General features: G+C 42.7%; 1 protein-coding gene across 6 annotated transcripts in view; it reads right to left on the reverse strand.

Moving 5' to 3' along the window:
• Nucleotides 1–378: 378 nt before the first annotated feature.
• Strada (STE20 related adaptor alpha) overlaps nucleotides 379–18,669 on the reverse strand; it is a 33,612-nt gene continuing 15,321 nt past the window's right edge. For 5 of the 6 annotated variants that reach the window (XM_026402271.2, XM_026402269.2, XM_026402270.2 and 2 more), the window contains 9 exons: nucleotides 13,200–13,302; nucleotides 12,554–12,675; nucleotides 10,906–11,014; nucleotides 10,667–10,790; nucleotides 7,336–7,507; nucleotides 6,698–6,802; nucleotides 2,924–3,165; nucleotides 2,271–2,313; nucleotides 379–2,000 (listed from right to left, as the gene is read on the reverse strand). In XM_026402271.2, the coding sequence (XP_026258056.1) occupies nucleotides 1,848–2,000; nucleotides 2,271–2,313; nucleotides 2,924–3,165; nucleotides 6,698–6,802; nucleotides 7,336–7,507; nucleotides 10,667–10,790; nucleotides 10,906–11,014; nucleotides 12,554–12,675; nucleotides 13,200–13,302 (1,173 nt within the window). In that variant the 3' untranslated portion in view covers nucleotides 379–1,847. The other variant, XM_077800562.1, reaches the window with a different exon arrangement.

Here is an 18,669-nt window from a genome sequence, read left to right on the forward strand (position 1 = left end):
AATCATCCTTTTGCTCCCATTCATTGGCTGACAAGAACGACGGGGCCAGGAGCAAACACCTATAACCCAAGCAACTTGGAAGGCTGAGGCAGGAGGATCACAAGTGTTTGGAGTCCATTCTGGGTAACTTAGTGAGAGAGACCTTGTCTCAAAATAAAAAGAGCTTGGGCTGGGGATGTGGCTCAGCGGTAGCGGGCTCACCTGGCATGCGTGCGGCCCGGGTTCGATTCTCAGCACCACATACCAACAAAGATGTTGTGTCCGCCGAGAACTAAAAAATAAATATTAAAAAAATTCTCTCTCTCTCTCTCTCCTCTCTCACTCTCTCTTTAAAAAAATAAATAAATAAAAAGAGCTGGGATATAGCTCAGTGGTAAAATACCCCTGGGTTTGATCCCCAGTACTGAAAAAAAGAAAAATGACAGGAGTGGGCAGGTCTTGTTCTAAGGTTTCTTGCTCTTTGGACATTAGTACCCATGGTAGGGAGACTCCACAAGTCAGGTTACAAGACAAAACCCTCCACCCTTTCCTGCCAAAGGTGAGTATCTTCTGCCCAGACCCTCAGTGGCCCAGAAGAGGTCCTGCAGAGGGCTAGTCTTTAGCACACAGACCTTTCCAGCTCCAGGTGGTTTGATGGCCACAAGCAAAAATTAATAGTCTTAAAATTTGGGGTATTTAAGAGACTATCTCTTATGGGTTTTAAAAGAAACTGGTCTATCTACCTGTGAAAGGTGTCCCTTCTATGCTCCCACAATCACTTGTAGGCCCATTTTTGGGTGGAATGGACCAGGGTGAAATGAGGAGAGCCTGAGCCTGGCCATCCTTGGAAGCACAAATACCAGTAAGCAAGCCTATAGCTTCTGCGAGCTTGCAAACACTAAGCCATTCTCTAAAAGGTTCTCTGAAAATTTTAATTTGTTCTGACAACGAAACTAACACAGCATAAGGATTTTAAGCCTTCAGGCAAGGCAAGACATTATGGCCCTTGCAAGAAGCACCAGGGCAGCTGGCAGGTGTTAAGATGGATACTTGGAGTCATTTCTTTTTTTTGGGGCTGGGGATGTGGCTCAAGCGGTAGCTCGCTTGCCTGGCATGCGTGCGGCCCGGGTTCGATCCTCAGCACCACATACCAACAAAGATGTTGTGTCCGCGGAGAACTAAAAAATAAATGTTAAAAATTCTCTCTCTCTCTCTCTCTCCTCTCTCACTCTCTCTTTAAAAAAAAAAAAAAAAAAAAAAAGATGGATACTTGGGAAAGGAAAGAGCTGGACAGATGAACCATGGGAAGGTTTAGGAGTCAAGGTCCAAGAGATTAGTGGAATAAGGATAGACTGCCCCAACTTTATTAACTTGATGCTTGAAAAGACAGACCCTTCCCTTCAGTTATTAAGGAGAGGCTTCAGAGCAAGGGAAGCAAACTGCTAATGACTTGCCCCTTTATGGACCAATAGGATCTGAGAGCAGAGGAAAAGAATACAATCAGGCTGGCAAGAGAACAAGTGATGGGAAGAGGAGGTGACAGTTCCCTAAGTTAATGAGTCAAACCCTGGACTTCAGCCTCAAGGCCAGAGCAGCTTTTCTTTCTTTTGAGGATGTTGCTTGAGTTCGTAGGACAGGACGTGTCAGGTTTCTGACCCTTCCCAATCCCTGGTGCCTGGGATTCCCTTGTTTCAAAAGCAGTGCAGAAATCTCTCCTGGATGCCCTTCCAATCAGTCCATAGCCTGCTCTGCTGACAGAAGGTCCTTTCTACCCAGTCTGCACCCACGAGGGTGGGAATGTGCCAGCCCTCAAGGGCTCCTGGGCCTTGCATGCCCTAGGTTGGAGAACGTGCATAGTCTGCAGAGGCTCAGAATTCCCAGTCGTCCACCTCCAGCTCTTCCAGGTTTGTCACCAGGCCAAAAATTCCACTATGATCTTGAGACTGGCTGCCCTCAAAATTGGTGATGGGAGTGACAGGACGAAGTAATTCAGGCAAAGCCTCTGAGGCACGTCGCTTGATCTGGGGAGAAGAGAATTGGGTGATGGATCCTGCTGCTCAGGCCCCAGGATAACACAGAGCAGGAACAATGGCCCAGTGACAGATGGCCTGTCATAGCCAAAATATGATAGAGAGGAAGGAGCAGTGCCTTTTAGTGGCTTCAGAAACTTGGTCATTTCTCTAGTTCAAAAGGAATAATAGAGAATTCCTGAACACCCCACAGCTAAAGGAATCATGGGCAGTAGAACAACAGGCCAGAAAAAAACAGGAACTGAGGCAGTGCTACTGTACCTGCTTGAAGAAGGAGTGGCTCAGGAGGGCGCTGGCACTTGGCCTGGAGAAGAAGGTGAAGAGATCCACATCACCCATGCCCAGCTCCACCTCCTGTTGCTGACATCCTATCCTCAGGTACCTCTACTTCTTCCCTCAGCTCACCAAAAATGACAGCCAGAACTATCCAGGCTGGCTTTTTAGCAAATTCATGAGCTGATCTCTCTTACTGTCTGGCCCCTCATTTTTCCTGGGAGCCCAAACCCATACAGATTCTTCTTCTTTAATGTTTCAGAACTTTTATTTTTATGTGGTGCTAAGGATTGAATCCAGTGCCCCACACGTGCCAGGCAAGCATTCTGCCACTGAGCTACAGCCCCAGCCCCCTTATAGATTCTATGAGAGGTACATCTTTTAAAAGTCTTGCCCCGGGGCTGGGGATGTGGCTCAAGTGGTAGCGCGCTCGCCTGGCATGCGTGCGGCCGGTTCGATCCTCAGCACCACATACCAACAAAGATGTTGTGTCTGCCAAGAACTAAAAAATAAATATTAAGAATTCTTTCTCTCTCTCTCCTCTCTCTCAAAAAAAAAAAAAAAAAAAAAAAAAAAGTCTTGCCCCAACTCTGGAGCTCCCTCTGCTACCCCAAAGCCTGGCTCCAAGGCCAGAGGGATACCTTTCATCCGGGTTGCGCTGAAGGCACTGCTCCACAAAATGATGAAAGTGGGAGGAGAAGGTTCGTTGGTAGGGATGGGAAGGTGAGTCACCATTGGAGGGCCGGGGGTTGCTGGTGGTCAGGCTCTCACTCAGGCCAGGGTTGGCCAAAGAGCGTGAAGGGCTCATGTTCAATTCCTCAGCAGGGATGGTACTGGTGTCCAACAGGCAGGGTACTGTGCCATTCAGCTTCTCCAGCAGCATCTGGGAAGGACAGAGCCAGGGCCTGGGCTGGAGGGGGCCTTGGAAGACCTAGGAGTCTCTTCATAAATAAACTCTTCCCCATAAGCAAATGATCTTTTGGGAACAGAGAAAAGACGGAAGTGGAATAAGTCTAACTTTTCCAAAGGAATGCTGGCCACTGACTCAGCAGCTCCCCACTACCTAGGCTGACAGGAGAAGGAGAGGAAGGGTTGCAAGAAGTGCCCCTACCATCGCTGGAAGGGCCACCACTGCCTCTCTCCCTTTACAAGACATCAAATTTCTTTAACTGTAAAGCCTTCATCTCAGGGTAGAGGCAGCAGCCAGGTCACTTTCTCTGAGGCCCAGCCCATTTGCCATACCCAGGTGGGTCCAATTGGGTCCACAATGCAGAACCTATAGTACCATATTCTGGGTTTGTTTTACAGTGGCAGGCTGCACAGAAGCAGTGTGCCGGGGCAGGCCAGGATTGGGTGACTGTTCCAAAGCCTTCAACTAAATACATGTAAAACGAGTCCACTTTGAATACTGCTGTCCTCCTGAACTTCATGTGCTGCCCAAGCCAGAAACCTAGGAATCTCTCTAGGGCTGCACTTGTGTAGTAGCCACTAGCCACATGTAGCTATTAACATTTAAATTAACTTAAATCACGTTTAGAATTTAGCCCCTCAATCTAGTCACATTTTCAATGCTAATAACTGCAGGTGGCTGGTGGTTGCCATATTGAAAAGCGCAGGCATTGCACAGAGTTCTACCTGCATAAATGCTGCTCCTAAATTTGAACCTGAGGGCTGGGGATGTGGCTCACACGGTAGCGCGCTCGCCTGGCATGCGTGCAGCCCAGGTTCGATCATCAGCACCACATACAAACAAAGATGTTGTGTCTGCTGAAAACTAAAAAATAAATATTAAAAAAAATTCTCTCTGTTTAAAAATAAATAAATAAATAAATCAATCTGAACCTGAGCATTCTTCTGTTACTAAATTATTTTTCTTGGGACTTTACCTACATTCATTCATTCATTCATTTATTGGTACTGAAGACTGAACTCAGGGGCATTCAAACACTGAGCCACATCCCCAGCCCTATTTTGTATTTTTATTTAGAGACAGGGTCTCACTGAGTTGCTTAGCACCTCACTGTTGCTGAGGCTGGCTTGAACTCCGAGTTCTCCTGCCTCAGCCTTCCGAGCTGCTGGGATTACAGGTGTGAGCCACTGTGCCCAGCACTTTACCTTCATTTCTACACCCCCCTGACTCATCTACCAGATCGAATCCAGCTGCTAAAATGACCTTTCTAAAATATGTGTGTCTGATGCGATCACCCCATACTTAAAATCCTCCAGTAGGGGCTAGGGATGTGGCTCAGTGATAAAGAGTGTTTTTGCCTGGCATGTATGAGGCCCTGGATTTCATTCCCAGAACCACAAACAAACAATCCCTCTAGCAAGTCTCCATATGCTTTGCAATAGGAGCCTAATTATACATTAGAATGGAATACAAAGCTCTTCATGAGATGCCCTTGAGCTTCCCTTGCTTCTTTCTCCAGCCTCATCACCAAGCAGCTTCCCCCACCCCAAAAGCACTTGTACCTTAGCCACTGACAACATTTTGCTGATGTTGTTCACCAGATCCTTTTCTCTCTCTCTTTGGTACTAGGGATTGAACCCAGACCACTTTACCACTGAGCTTCATCCCCAGGTCTTTATTTTTTATTCTGAGACAGGGTCTTGCTAAATTGCTGAGATTGACCTTGAATTTATAATCCTCCTGCCTCAGCTTCCCAAGTCATTGGGATTGCAGGAATGTGGCACTGTGCCTAGAAGATCCTGTTCCTTCCTGACTCTTGAGTCTTAAAGAGTCTGTTTTTGTTCCCATTCTTCACACAATAAACTGATATTTGCTTTTAAGGCTTGACCCAAATGCCTCCTTCCTCAAAGCCTCCCTGGTCCCCTCCTCTAGAGGGCTCATCTGGTCATTCTTTTTGTGGCTTTTACAGTGCTGGGAATTAAACCCAGGGCCTTCAGCATGCTGGATAAGCTTTCTACTACTAAGTTACACCCCCAACCCTAATATTATTCAACCATATTACCATGGTAAATTGTGCAGGTCAATTTTTTGTGGGGGTAGGGGAGGTAGGGGATTGAAAACAGGGGTGCTTAACCACCGAGCCATATCCCTAGCCCATGTTTTATTTTTTATTTTGAGACAGGGTCTTGCTAAGTTGATTAGGGCCTGGCTAAGTTGCTGAGGCCGTCTTTGTACTCCAGTAGGGGCTATGGATGTGGCTCAGTGATAAAGAGTGTTTTTGTATTCTCAATCCTCCTGCATCAGCCTCCTGAGCTGCTGGGATTACGGGCGGGCACCACCATACCTGGCTGTAGGTGAATTTTTAAAGATGAAATAATAATATATTTATTAATTGCTTAAAAATATATGTGTGTATGTATATACATATATTATTACTTTATATAACACATATATATTGTTTTGTGTGTGTATGTGGTAGTGAGGATTAAACTCAAGTCCTCATGCAAGCTAAGCAAGGGCTCTACTACTGAGCTACATCCCCAGCCCTTGGTCTGGCCATTCCTAAGCTTCCCTCTCCCCACAGGGGGAACAGTTCGCAGGTGGGAGAGAGAGAGGCTTACTGAGAGTTCATGCCTGCCCCCTCCTCATTCTAGGCCATGCTCCAGGCACTTGGAACTCAGGTAACCCTTGTCCAGATGACTCTTCTAAGTCCACTTTCCTGATTCTGACGGGGTCTGGATCAGCCTCTTCCCTGGGCCTGTCCAACCAGACTGTGGTACAGGCTGTGTATTCTAAGGCCAGAGGGTGGGCCAAAGGGTAGCCATACGTAGGAGAATGAATAGAAGGTGAACTGGCAGAATGGAGGTTCCAAAGGTGTGGGTCAGAAAGGCGGCACAGAACTCTGAAATGTTAGCCAGACACGGAGGTGCACACCTATAATCCCAGCAACTCAGGAGGCCAAGACAAGAAAATCACAAGTTTGAGGCCAACCTCAGCAACTTAGCAAGATTCAGCAATTTAGTGATACCCTGTCTTAAAATAAAAAATAAAAAGGACTGGGGAATGCAGCTCAGTGGTAACGTGCCTCTGGGTTCAATCCCCAGTACTACAAAGCAAAACAAAATTCAGATGTCTAAGAATTCCAAATTAGAAACTGACCTTTCAAGGTAGGAGACAGAAAATAGGTAGAAGATATTTTATAAATTTATAAAAATTGGTTGGCTTGATTTATACATTTTAAATAGACATATGGTAGGTGGGCCTCCATTTGCACTGCTAATTCCAGGCTCCACCTTCGCTGGACTGGGCTCCATGACAATAGTATTTATCATGTAGAGAAGGACACGAAGAAGTACACAACCATCCCTGACTTCTTGAAGAAAAGGACCGTGTCTTTTCATCTGAGCTAACATTAATCTATGTCATTTATGTAGCAGGTATTCAGGAAACATTTGTGGAAGGCAGGAAGGTGGGTAAGAAGGGAACCACTGGGCTACAGGCTCACCTGAGTGGCAGGCATATCCTTAAAGGGGACATGGCCATTGGCCAGTTCACAGGCAGTGATTCCCACACTGTAGATATCAGACTTGGCATCGTAACCCTGAAGATTCTAAATCAGAAGAAAAAAGCCACAGATGACTTCATTTGCAGTCCCGGTCTTCGTTTAGAAAAAGAAGGTTTGAACAAAACTGAGGAGGAAAGAATGCCTTTCCCACAATCAGAACCAGCTGCTAATGACTCTCCTTGCCTGTACTGCTGAAGATTAGCTGCTATTTTACAAGGAACAAATGTTTAGTGCTACTATGTAGTACGCTGGAAGGAGCACTGGGGCCATGCTCCTGCTCAGCATAGGGGTCGCGAGAGCACCAAAATGCTCACTCTTACATAAAGTAGGAAGGATTCCCCAGGGGGAGCTGAAATAGGACCCCAGCAAGTGGGAACAACATCTATCTGCAGTGGGTAGATAATATCCATGTTAATTTGAGTACCAACGCATATCTGGCCAATAGGGACCCCTTCCCTCCAGGATCCCTTTAGTCCACTCAGAAATACAGAGCATCCCACCCCATCCGTGGGATATTCCTATAGGTTCCTTGGGAAATCATGAATTGATGGGGACTCCTTGGGACCCTATGCACAGACCTGCTGAAGGACTTCTGGGCTGAGCCAAGGGAGGACCTTGATACTGTACTTGGGAAAATCATGAACCACACGCTGCCGCTGCCCATGGCTGATCATGCTGAGGTTGCTGCGTAAACCAGACAAGTAGACCTTCCCGTCCACAGAGATCAGAATGTGGCTGGCTTTAACGCTCCTGGTGGGGAAGGAAGAGAGAGATAATGAGCAATAGGAGCGCCTCACACTAAAAACCCTCAGTATTTACACACTACTTCTATTCAGCTCACACCCAGGTATATGTTATACATTTTATATATAAATATGTTTTTATGAAAAACTTCAAACATACAAAAAAAAGAGAAGATAGCATGAACCCATGTACATATCACTTTTTTTAAATATATATATATATATTTTAGATGTTGATGGGCCTTTGTTTTATTCATTTATTTCTATGGATGCTGAGAATAGAACCCAGTGCCTCACACATTCTAGGCAAGTGCTCTACCACTGAACCACAACCCCAGCCCTTTTTTTTTTTTTTTTTTTTTGGTACCAGGGATTGAACCCAGGGGTACTTAACCATTGAGCCACATCCCCAACCATTTTTATATTTTATTTTGAGACAGGGTCTCACTAGATTGCTTATAGCCTAGCTAAGTTGTTCAGGGTGGTTTTGAATCTATGATCCTCCTACCTCCTCCCCTCGAGTCACTGGGATTACAAACATGTGCCACCATACCCAGCAATCAGATTTTAAAACTTACTATGTCTTGTTCTGTTTTTTTTTTTTTTATTTTTTAGTTGAAGATGGACACAATACCTTTATTTTATTTATTTTTATGCGGTGCTGAGGATGGAATCTAGTGCCTCAAATGTGCTAGGCAAGTGCTCTACCACTGAGCCACACCTCCAGCTCTCCTGTTCTGTTTTATGCACATCCCCTAACTTCCACTAATAATCTAATCTGTACTTCTTATTTGTAGGGATTCTTTTTTTAAAAATTTTTTTATTCTTAAGTTTTAGGTGGACACAATATCTTTATTTTACATTTATGTGGTGCTGAGGATTGAACCCAGTGCCTCGTGCATGCTAGGCAAGCCCTCTACCACTGAGCCACAACCCAGCCCCTTGTAGGCATTCTTGTAAAGTATGCCATTGTTTTGTATGTACATTTAAATTTACTTGTTTTGTATGTATATTTTAAATTTAAGAATGTTATGCAACTCATTCTTCCTTTCTCGGTGCTATATTTTCAAGACCCACCTGATAGCTCTCTTTATATATCTTACATATCTGATCTTTGCTTCTACTTGCCACCTTGTGTCCAGGGTGGGAATATAACACTTTATTCTCATTCTCCCAGTCTCCAGGGAGGGATACTCATACTGCCTCTACTCAGTACAAATATGACCAATGACATTGATACATGTGTTCCCTCATGGGGCTATGTGACAGTTTCTTTAGGGCACACACCCCAGAGGCAGTATTAATTGTCTTGGTTCTGTGTACCTGACTGGCTGCATCAATCATCTTCTACTATCTGAAAAGAAGCTTTCAGGTTCCCACTGCACTGGGCTTCACCCAAACTCTGAACCACCACCAGTTTCAAGAGTATAAAGTGATATCTTAGTTTTATTTGCTTTTCTCTGATTGCTAGGTCTCAGTGCTGGCTCTTATGACTGTTTGCTTTTGGGGATTTTCTCTTTTATAAGCTTCATATCCTTTGCCCATTTTCCTATTCTTTGTTGTCCTTTTCTCATTGCTTTGCAAAATTTTCTTATTTCTAAGCTACTGTGTATCTTAGACAAACCTAACATCTTCTTCCACTCTGTTACCCATTTCTTCACTTTGTTCATGATATCCTTTATTGAATAGGGAACTGAGTCTTCATATAATCAAATTCATCTATATTTTTGCCTTATGTTTTATGTTTCTAAAACGTTTAAAAGTTGTTTTTAGTCTCAGATCATAAAACTATTTTCTTGCCAGGTGTGGTGGCGCACGCCTGTAATCCAGTGGCTGAGGAGGCTGAGGCAGAAGTTTCCCGAGTTCAAAGCCAGCCTCAGCAACTTAGTGAGGCACTAAGTAACTTGGTGAGACCCTGTCTCTAAATAAACTATATATAAAAAAAGGGGGTGGGGATGTGGCTCAATGGTTAAGTGCCCCTGGGTTTAACCCCTGGTATTAAAAACAAAACAAAAACAAAAACAAACAAAAAAAACAACCCTATTTCCTCACATTGTTTTCTATTTAAGTCTGAGTTTTAAATCTTACATTTAAGGCTTTAATCCACCTGCAGTTCTCTCTGGGTATGAAGTTCCAGTTTTATCATCTTTCCTCAGTTTTCCTGACACCACCTATTAAGAAATCTGTCTTTATTGCAGCCACTCATCTTAGGACTGACTTGAAAGCACACTAGAAAGGAAGTAGGGGAGTGGTCCATGTCAGATGTTCTTTCCTCTCACATTAATACTCAGGACCAAGCTGCCCAGTAAACAGAAAACAGTGGCTTCAGCACTAACAGGCTAAATGCCACCATCAGTGGCAAGGTCAGACCCAGATCCTTGATTTTATTTTATTTTTGGGTGCTGGGGATTGAACCCAGGGCCTGTACATGTGAGGCAAGCGCCCTACCAGCTAAGCTGCATCCCCAGCCCCAGATCCTTGATTTTAAACTCTGGCTTCATTAACTCCAGTTAACTTTCAACTGTTTCCCTGAGGCCACATGGTCACAGGTTCTTTTTGCTTATTTTGTGGACTGGGAATTGAACACAGGGCTACTCTACCACTGAGCTACATCCCCAGCCCTTTTTTATTTTTATATTGAGATAGGGTCTTACTATGTTGCTGAGGTTGGCCTCAAACTGGTGAACCTCCTGCCTCAGCTTCCCAAGTTGCTGAAATTACAGGCATGAGCCACAGCACACAGCATTTGCTCTTTATTAATAGAGGATGAAGTCACTTAAGAGTGTATTACCAGGTGCAGTGGCGCATGTGTGTAATCCCAGCAGCTCAGGAGGCAGAGGCAGGAGAATCGCGAGTTCAAAGCCACCCTCAGCAAAACCAAGGTGCTAAGCAACTCAGTGAGACCCTGTCTCTAAATAAAATACAAGATAGGGCTGGGGATGTGGCTCAGTGGTTGAGTGCCCCTGAGTTCAATACCCAGTACCTACCCGCAAAAAAGAGCATACCTGTGGGGGCTGGGTTTGTATTTCCGTGGTACAGCACTTGCCTAGCATGGGTGAGGCACTGGGTTCAATTCTTAGCACCTCATAAAAATAAATAAATAAATAAAATAAAGTATTGTGTCCATCTACAACTAAAAATATGAAGGAAAAAACAAAGAGTGTACCTGTGCACATAGCCCATATGGTGGATATAGTCCAGGGCCTTTAGCACCCCCTGCAGGATATAAGCAATTGCCAGTTCATTCATGCCATCCATGAAGTGTGTGCCGATGAGATCCTTTGCAGAACCTGAAGAAAAATTGTGGGGAGGAAGCAAAGGGTAACAGAGGAAGATGATGGCACATAAGCAATCTGCCAAAAGAGTTCTTAGAACCCTCTATACCAGGAACCTTTTCCCACTCACCATATGCCATGAATGATGTGACAACCCACAGCTCATTGTCTGCAATAAAGGTAGCTCGATATGGCACGATATTGGGATGGTTGAAGAGTTTAGAGACATGAAGCTCCCCCTGAAAGCAATGGTAAAGCTGAAGTCAAAATCAAGGAGCCCTGAAGAATGATACCCAATGTGAAGGTGGGAGCATGAATAACATGGGAACCTACTTCTTTCTGGGTGTTCTTCTCAGAGTTCTAGGATAAGCCAGAGTGCTTCCAGTATAGGAGAAAGTAGGCCCTGCAGTGCCTGCAGTCTGTTTTGCCTGCTTAGGCCTGAGAGTAGCTCTGTACCTAGCCTCAAGAAACAATCCCCCACCAGACAGGGAAACTACTGTCAACACATTGGAAGATTCCAGTTAGCCATCTCAGACATGATGAAAATAAACTGCTGATTAAAGATTTAGGAAGCCTGCAAGCAAGCTTAGCTCAACTTCAAAGACCAAGGTACAGAACTCCTCTTGAAGAAAACAAAAACAAATTTTTCTATTATAAATAAAAACCTAGTAATTGACAGAAACAACGTATAAAGAATAAATGACAACTATGAAACATAAGATGTTTTTTCAACAATCTTAAACCAAGGGATCGCTTCCTCAGAAGCAGCTATAGAAGTATAAAAAAAAAAAAAATGGGGGCTGGGGTTGTAGCTTAGTGGTTGAGCACTTGCCTCCCATGTGTGAGGTGAGGCACTGGGTTCAATCCTCAGCACCACATAAAATAAAAAATTATAAAAACAAACATATAAGTCTAGGGGCTGGTATTGTGGCTCAGTGGTAGAGCGCTCGCCTAGCACGGTCAGGACCTGGGTTCGATCCTCAGCATCACATAAAAATAAAAGCATTGTGTTGTGTCTATCTATACCTAAAAAATAAATATTAAAAAAAAAAAAGAATTACACAGTCTAGCAAGCACTAGAACAAAATTAGATGTGTTTTTCTAAAATAACTAAGCTGCTTTACTGGCAGCCTTGCTCCATCCTCAGTCCCACCAACCTACTCTGAACAAATGAACTGAGAATAGAGCACCATCAGGCAAGCTTGGATTCAGGGAAAACATTGAAACATTGCAAACAAAAAAGAGGAAAGGCTGCAAACAAGAACATTGAATATAACACAGAGCAGGCTCCTAATTCCAAGCCATGTTAGCCAAGGAGAGTCTAGGCCCCAGTCAGCTACTAGACTTGTGGTCTCTCTCAGTTGAACAAGAATGCAACTACTTACTTCCTAAAAAGGAAGGAACCTAAGGCAAGCAGGATGCTAAGAGCTAGAAGATAGCCACTGGCAGCACGGCAAGAAGCTCTGCATTGGAAACAAGACTGCCTGGGTCTGAACGCTGTCTCTGCCACTTACTACTATATATGACTGTGCACCAGTTACTCAGTCTTTTAAATAATGAATGAGCCACAAAGGAATATTTGAAGAAGGGAGCATAAAATACATATAATGGCCAATGCCTAAGATTCTCCATTGAAAGCTTCTTGACTTTTGAAGTCAAGAAGCCATCCATGAAGTGTGTGCTGATGAGATCCTTTGCAGGAACTTTCAGAAGATTGATGTGAGAGGTGTCTTATAATTACTACGGAACTTCTAAGAGTCACATTCATTTTTTATTACCTGCAAAAATGTCACCATCTCATTGGAACAAGCTTCTAGGTTAATCCTTCGTACTGTCACATATTCTCCTGTTGGTTTGTATCTTGCCATATTCACTGTCATCAGGTCCTCAAATCCTTTGCCTAAAAGAAAAGAGGAATGCCATAAATAAGAACAACAGCCTCTAATCTCTTCAATGGAAAAAGAATTTGATTTCAACAGAAAATTTAATTAAAAATTTTCCCTACTGTTACTTTCATGATTGACATTTCTCTTTTTTTTTCCTTTTAGTTATCAATGGACCTTTTACTTATTTATATGTGATGCTCAGAATCAAACCCAGTGCTTCACACATGCTAGGCAAGCACTCTACCAATGAGCCACAACCCCAGCCCAATGACTGACATTTCTTGGGTTTTCTCCTATCACGTCCTTCTTAGTCAACCATTCTAGCTAGCTATGACCAGGGACATCAGAAGTATACAACTATGAAGAAAAAAATGGCAAAAGAGTTTCTCTCCCAGAAACTTGATTTCTTTGCATAGTTGGCAGAAAAAAATCAAAGAAGATCCACAGGAGCCAGTTTTGTCACCGTGAATCCTACTAATTGAGCTAAGCTGTAGCAGTCCCCTGGAACAGAAAAGCAATGACAGTCTCTGGACATTACCTATAATAGTAAGCAGCTCATAACATCCTCCCTCTGGCAGGAAACTACTCATGATCTCTTGTTTAGAGAAGGATGCTATCGACTCTGAGCTTGCCTCATTGGTCTAAAGAAAAAGAAAAATAGGTTAACAAAGAAAAGGGGTGGGACTGGAGTTGGGTGAAGGTGGTAATTTAAACCCATGAGGAAACTGGAATCTAAACAAACACATAAATCCTGACTCTGGCAAAGAAACAGTACTAACACTATTTGAAGAGAAAACACAAGATGTACAGTGTAGGAATCAACAATGATACCTGAGCAAGTTAAGTGTTGCAATATCTACACATGTAGGGAGATGACAAGGGGCTGTTCCAATCAACTGTCAATCTGCTTGTCCTTTCATACAACTGATTCACTTGTTAAAAAAAAAAAAAAGAGGAATGCCATAAACTATGGCATATGGAATATCTATGAAATTCTTACTTGGGGCAAGGATGTCTAGAGAAAGGCATATGTAGAAAAAAGAAGGGGGACAGAAAGGTAGAGAGGTCTCTTGAATTTCCTTCTCTTTGAGGGTCTTTTAAGGACCTAACTGCAAGATCTCAAAAAGATCAAGTGCTAAATCTTGCTGTGTGGAAAATGTGGCCAGAAGAAGTCCTCTCTTAAATAACCCAAGAGCCCAGGCCAGTCATTCCCTGATGTTTCCAAATAAAGCAAGGTGACAATGCAGGCAGTGAGCTGCAGGTCAGGAACAGAGCTGCCAGTTCTCAGCTGTATCCCCAGCTGCAGAAGCAACCTGCTCCCTCCTTCTGTGCTCTCATGCTACAAATGAAGCCAGAGCCCTGCCCTGCCACATAGATGTAGGAGTTATGCCTCTGGACTTTTGAGGGCCTAAAGGAAGGCGTTCAGCAATGTCTGAGTGTTGAAAGCAAAACACACGGCAGACAACAGCTCTTCTTCATCTAAATGGCTTGGTTTTCTTCTTCTTAACTTAAATTTATTTGTATGGCTTGGGATCTATATTTCTCTTTCTTTTTGACACTCTTTTCTTTTTTGGAGGGAGGGAATAACAAGGGATTGAACCCAGGGGCACTTTACCACTAAGCTAAATTCTTAGCCCTTTTTATTTTTTTATTTTGAGACAGGGTCTTGCTGAATTGCCCAGGCTGACCTCAAGTTTGTGATCCTCCTGCCTCAGCCTCCTGAGTCACTGGGTTTAGAGGTGTGTACCACCATGCTAGACCCTTTTTCTTCAGATATATATTCAACTAAAATGGAGAGACCCAAGGCCAGCTTATATGTCATATGCTACATTCAGAAATCTGGTCCCTAGCCAGGAGTGGTGGTGTATGCCTGTAATCTCAGCAACTCAGGACTCTGAGGCAGCAGGATCAAGTTTGAGGTCAGCCTCAGCAACTTAGTGAGAGTCTAAGCAACTTAGTGAGACCCTGTCTGAAAATAAAAAAATGAAAAGGGTTGAGGATGTGACCGAGTGGTAAAATACCCTTGGGTTCAATCCCTCGTGTCAAAACAAAAAGAAAAACCTGGTCCCTAGTCAGAAAAAAAAAAAAAATCTCTGTGAATACATGAAGGGTTGTTGGCTCAGCATTAGCTAGAAAGATCCAAGTAGAGAATGTTCTGACAAGGTGGTATTTGAACAATCACCAAGGAAGTGGCTCTGCATAGGAGCCCATAAAAATGGTCATGCTTAGCTGGGCGTGGTGGCGCACACCTGTAATCCCAAAGGTTTGAGAGATTAGAGACAGAGGCAGGAGGATCTAGAGTTCAAAGCCAGCCTCAGCAATCTAGCGAGGTGCTAAGCAACTCAGAGAAACCCTGTCTCTAAATAAAATACAAAATAGGGCTGGGGATGTAACTCAGTGGCCAAGTGCTCCTAAATTCAATCCCTGGTACCCTCAACCTCCCAAAAAATTACCTTACAAAAGAAAGTCATGTTTAAATCTGTTATTTAAATATAATATATTTTTCAGAGCATTTTCACATTGTATTTGATCTTCTCTATAGCTCAGTGAAGTAGATATCTCTATTTTTCAATACCAAAAATAAGGGCCAAAGAGATGAAATTCAAAATTCAAAATGTGAGTACATGGCACAGACAAGATCTGGGCCCAGGCCAGGGAAATTAATATAATCCTTTGATAGGTTGATGTTTATGGAACATCTTATTTCAAAACAGTTGACAATATCTATGGGGAAAGAAGTGAAGTAGGATTCTGCTCCCTCACCACTTATGCTGACACTAAGAACTAAGAAGAAGTTAGTCAAGCAAAACTTACCACTGTTAACAAACTCCATTTCTAACTTGGTCTATTTTTAGTATTGCTAAGATTTAGCCATATAGCTGTTCACCACTTTCACTGTTGTATGATATTCCTCTAATTAGTGAGATCCTGGGTAACTTAGAATTAATAAGTTGAGACACATCCCCAGCCTTTTTTTTTAGATAGGTTCTCATACTCCCATACCCAAAGCATAAGGAAGTACTATACTACTTATTCAACTTTTTTTAACCCACCATTTCCCAATTATGGCTGTCTAAGAAACTTTTGATGCCTAACATCTGCTAATCTTTAGGAAAGAAAATGATATTTTAAGTGAAACATATGGTATATCACAAAGATCATAGCCTTAGGAGCCTGACAGAGGCAGAATTTAAATTCAGGTCTATCACTTGCCCTGCGAACCAAGGTAAGTCATTCTTATCTCTTTGTGGTCAGCTTTCTCAGCAGCAGTATAATTCCCATCTTGCAGGCTTGTTGTAACTATAAAATGATATAAAATATATCAAGAGGATAGCTGCTTGCTATATAACAGGTATTCAATATGTGTTATTCTATTCTCCCTCTATTGCTGTTTACTTTTGATGACTTGGCATTCAATAAACAAAATGGCACAGAAAATGGAAGAAACAGAATCCTAAGTGGAGCTTCATCAATAGTTGATTTATTTTGCTTTTTAAAATTTTTTTTTAGTTGTAGATGGACACAATACCTTTATTTACTTATACGTGGTACTGAGGATCGAACCCAGTGCCTCACACATGCAAGGCAAGTGCTCTACCATTAAGTCACAGCCCTAGTCCCTGATTTATTTTGCTTCTTACAGTTATCTCTGGAAACCAATTCTAGGATCATTTAATGTCACTGTAACTCTTTGAAATGATCTTGTCTTTTTTTAAACTTTATTTATTTATTTTAGTTGTCGATAAACCTTTATTTATTTATTTATTTATTTATTTATTTATTTATTTATATGTGGTGCTAAGAATCGAACCTCATGCCTTGCACACGCCAGGCAAGTGTGCCGCCACTGAGCCACAATTCCAGCCCCCATGATCTTGTCTTTAAAACAATCTTAAAATACTGGTTACTACCTGCCACGTACTTCACACAAGTGAGAAAGATACAAGAGAAAATTGGAGCAGCAATTTGAGCAAGAAGTCTAAACCACAAACTCTGGAATGACAACTCCCCATTTGTTTAGAGTTTATGATGCTACGTCAGTCTTTAAGAATCCCATTCTCAACTTCTAGCCTCTGCACGTACTCTTGCTCTCAATAAAATCAATGTCACCTGTTACCAGAAAACTCAGTGGGTTGCTTTCAGACCCAAACTTCTTATTCTGGCCTACGATTCTTCACATGATCTGACCTCTGCCCACCTCTCTGATCTCTTCCCTTACCACTCTCCCTGCCATTTTCTCATTGCTGTCTCAATTCATCATAGAGGTGTCACTTAAATGTTGTCTCTTCAAGCCAGGTGTGGTGGCACATGCCTGTAATCCCAGCAGCTAGGGAGACTGAGGCAGGAGGATTACAAGTTCAAAGCCAGCCTCAGCACTTTAGCAAGCACTAAACAGCTCAGCAAAACCCTACCTCTAGATATTAAAAAAGGGAGATGGTGAGGATGTGGCTCTGTGGTAAAGTGCCCCTGGCACTGGGTTCAATCCCTGGTACCAAAAAAAAAAAAAAAAAAAAAAAGTTGTCTCTTCAGAGAAGACTCTGTCAGGCAAAGTAGGCTCCTAATTACTTTCCATGCTTTACTTTCTTCATGGTAGCCATCACTGCAGTTTGTTTATGTATTTCCAATCTTCTCCATTAGAATACCAAGCTTCACAAGAAAGGAACCTTGTCTGTCTTGACACATATTTATTTATTATTTTTTAATATTTATTTTTTTTAGTTTTCAGCGGACACAACATCTTTGTAAGTGGTGTTGAGATCGAACCCGGGCCACACGCATGCCAGGCGAGCGTGCTACCGCTTGAGCCACATCCCCATTCCTGTCTTGACACATTTAAAAAACAAAAATCATTCAATCGAAGTTTGAAATGAGGAGGTTTTCTGCCTGTAATCCCAGCAACTCAGGAGGCTGAGGCAGAAGGATCAAAATCTGAGGTCAGCTATGACAATTTAGTGAGACCATGTCTCAAAATAAAAAAAAAAAAGTGGGGCTGGTGATATGGCTCAAGCGGTAGTGCGCTCGCCTAGCATGCACGGGGCGCTGGGTTCGATCCTCAGCACCACATAAAAATAAAATAAAGATGTTGTGCCACCAAAAACTAAAAAATAAATATTAAAAAATTCTCTCTCTCTTAAAAAAAAAAAAAGAGTGGGAGATGTAGCTCAGTGGCAAAGCTCCCTCGGGTCCAATCCCTGTACCAAAAAGTAAATAACTGCCTTTGGAAAAACTACAAATAATTCACTGTTACTACCTATGTCCTTCCATGTGGGGACACTTAGAAAATATACTGTCTCACTAGGCTTCACATTAAGATGTGCTCTTTTTGAGGAAACAAACAAACCAAGTCAAAGGCAAGTCAAAGCTTTCATCAAAGAGAAATTCCCAGTCACCATCATCATTTTTCATTTAACCTGGGGCTGGCTACCTCAACACATTCACTAAACTATTGATGTGCTTAGTTAGCAACTTGACAAATATTTCTACTATCCTGGAGTACAGAAAACTATTCAAAAGTGTTAGTTTTAGAAAATAAAATTCTTGGGCTGGGGTGTAGCCCAGGGCTAGAGTACTTGCCTGGCATGTATGAAGCCCTAAGTGCAATCCACAGCACCACAAAGAAAGAGAGGGAGGGAAAAAGAAGGACGGTAGAAAAATTCTTTAGGTAATTGGGATTACAGTTCATGGGCAATTGGGAATTGCATGAAATCATCTATGCTAGTGATTGCTGTGGTTCCTCTGCCTCACTGACCCCAACTCACTAGAAACAATCCTAAAATGGAGGCTTTCTACTTTGTGAATATTCTTTAGGTCTGAAGTTAGACAGCCTAACTTTCACTTATGAAAGCAAACAAACTAAGAAACAAAGGCAAGATGGGTGTGGTGGCACACACCTGTAATCCTAGCAACTCAGGTGGCTGAGACAGGAGGACTAAATCTAAGGCTTACCTTAGCAATTTTGCAAGAACCTGTCTCAAAATAAAAAAATAAAAAGGGATGGTGATAGCTAT

Source organism: Urocitellus parryii, chromosome 7 (genome assembly GCF_045843805.1).
Source record: "Urocitellus parryii isolate mUroPar1 chromosome 7, mUroPar1.hap1, whole genome shotgun sequence".
In the NCBI taxonomy this organism is placed as follows: Eukaryota; Metazoa; Chordata; class Mammalia; order Rodentia; family Sciuridae; genus Urocitellus; species Urocitellus parryii.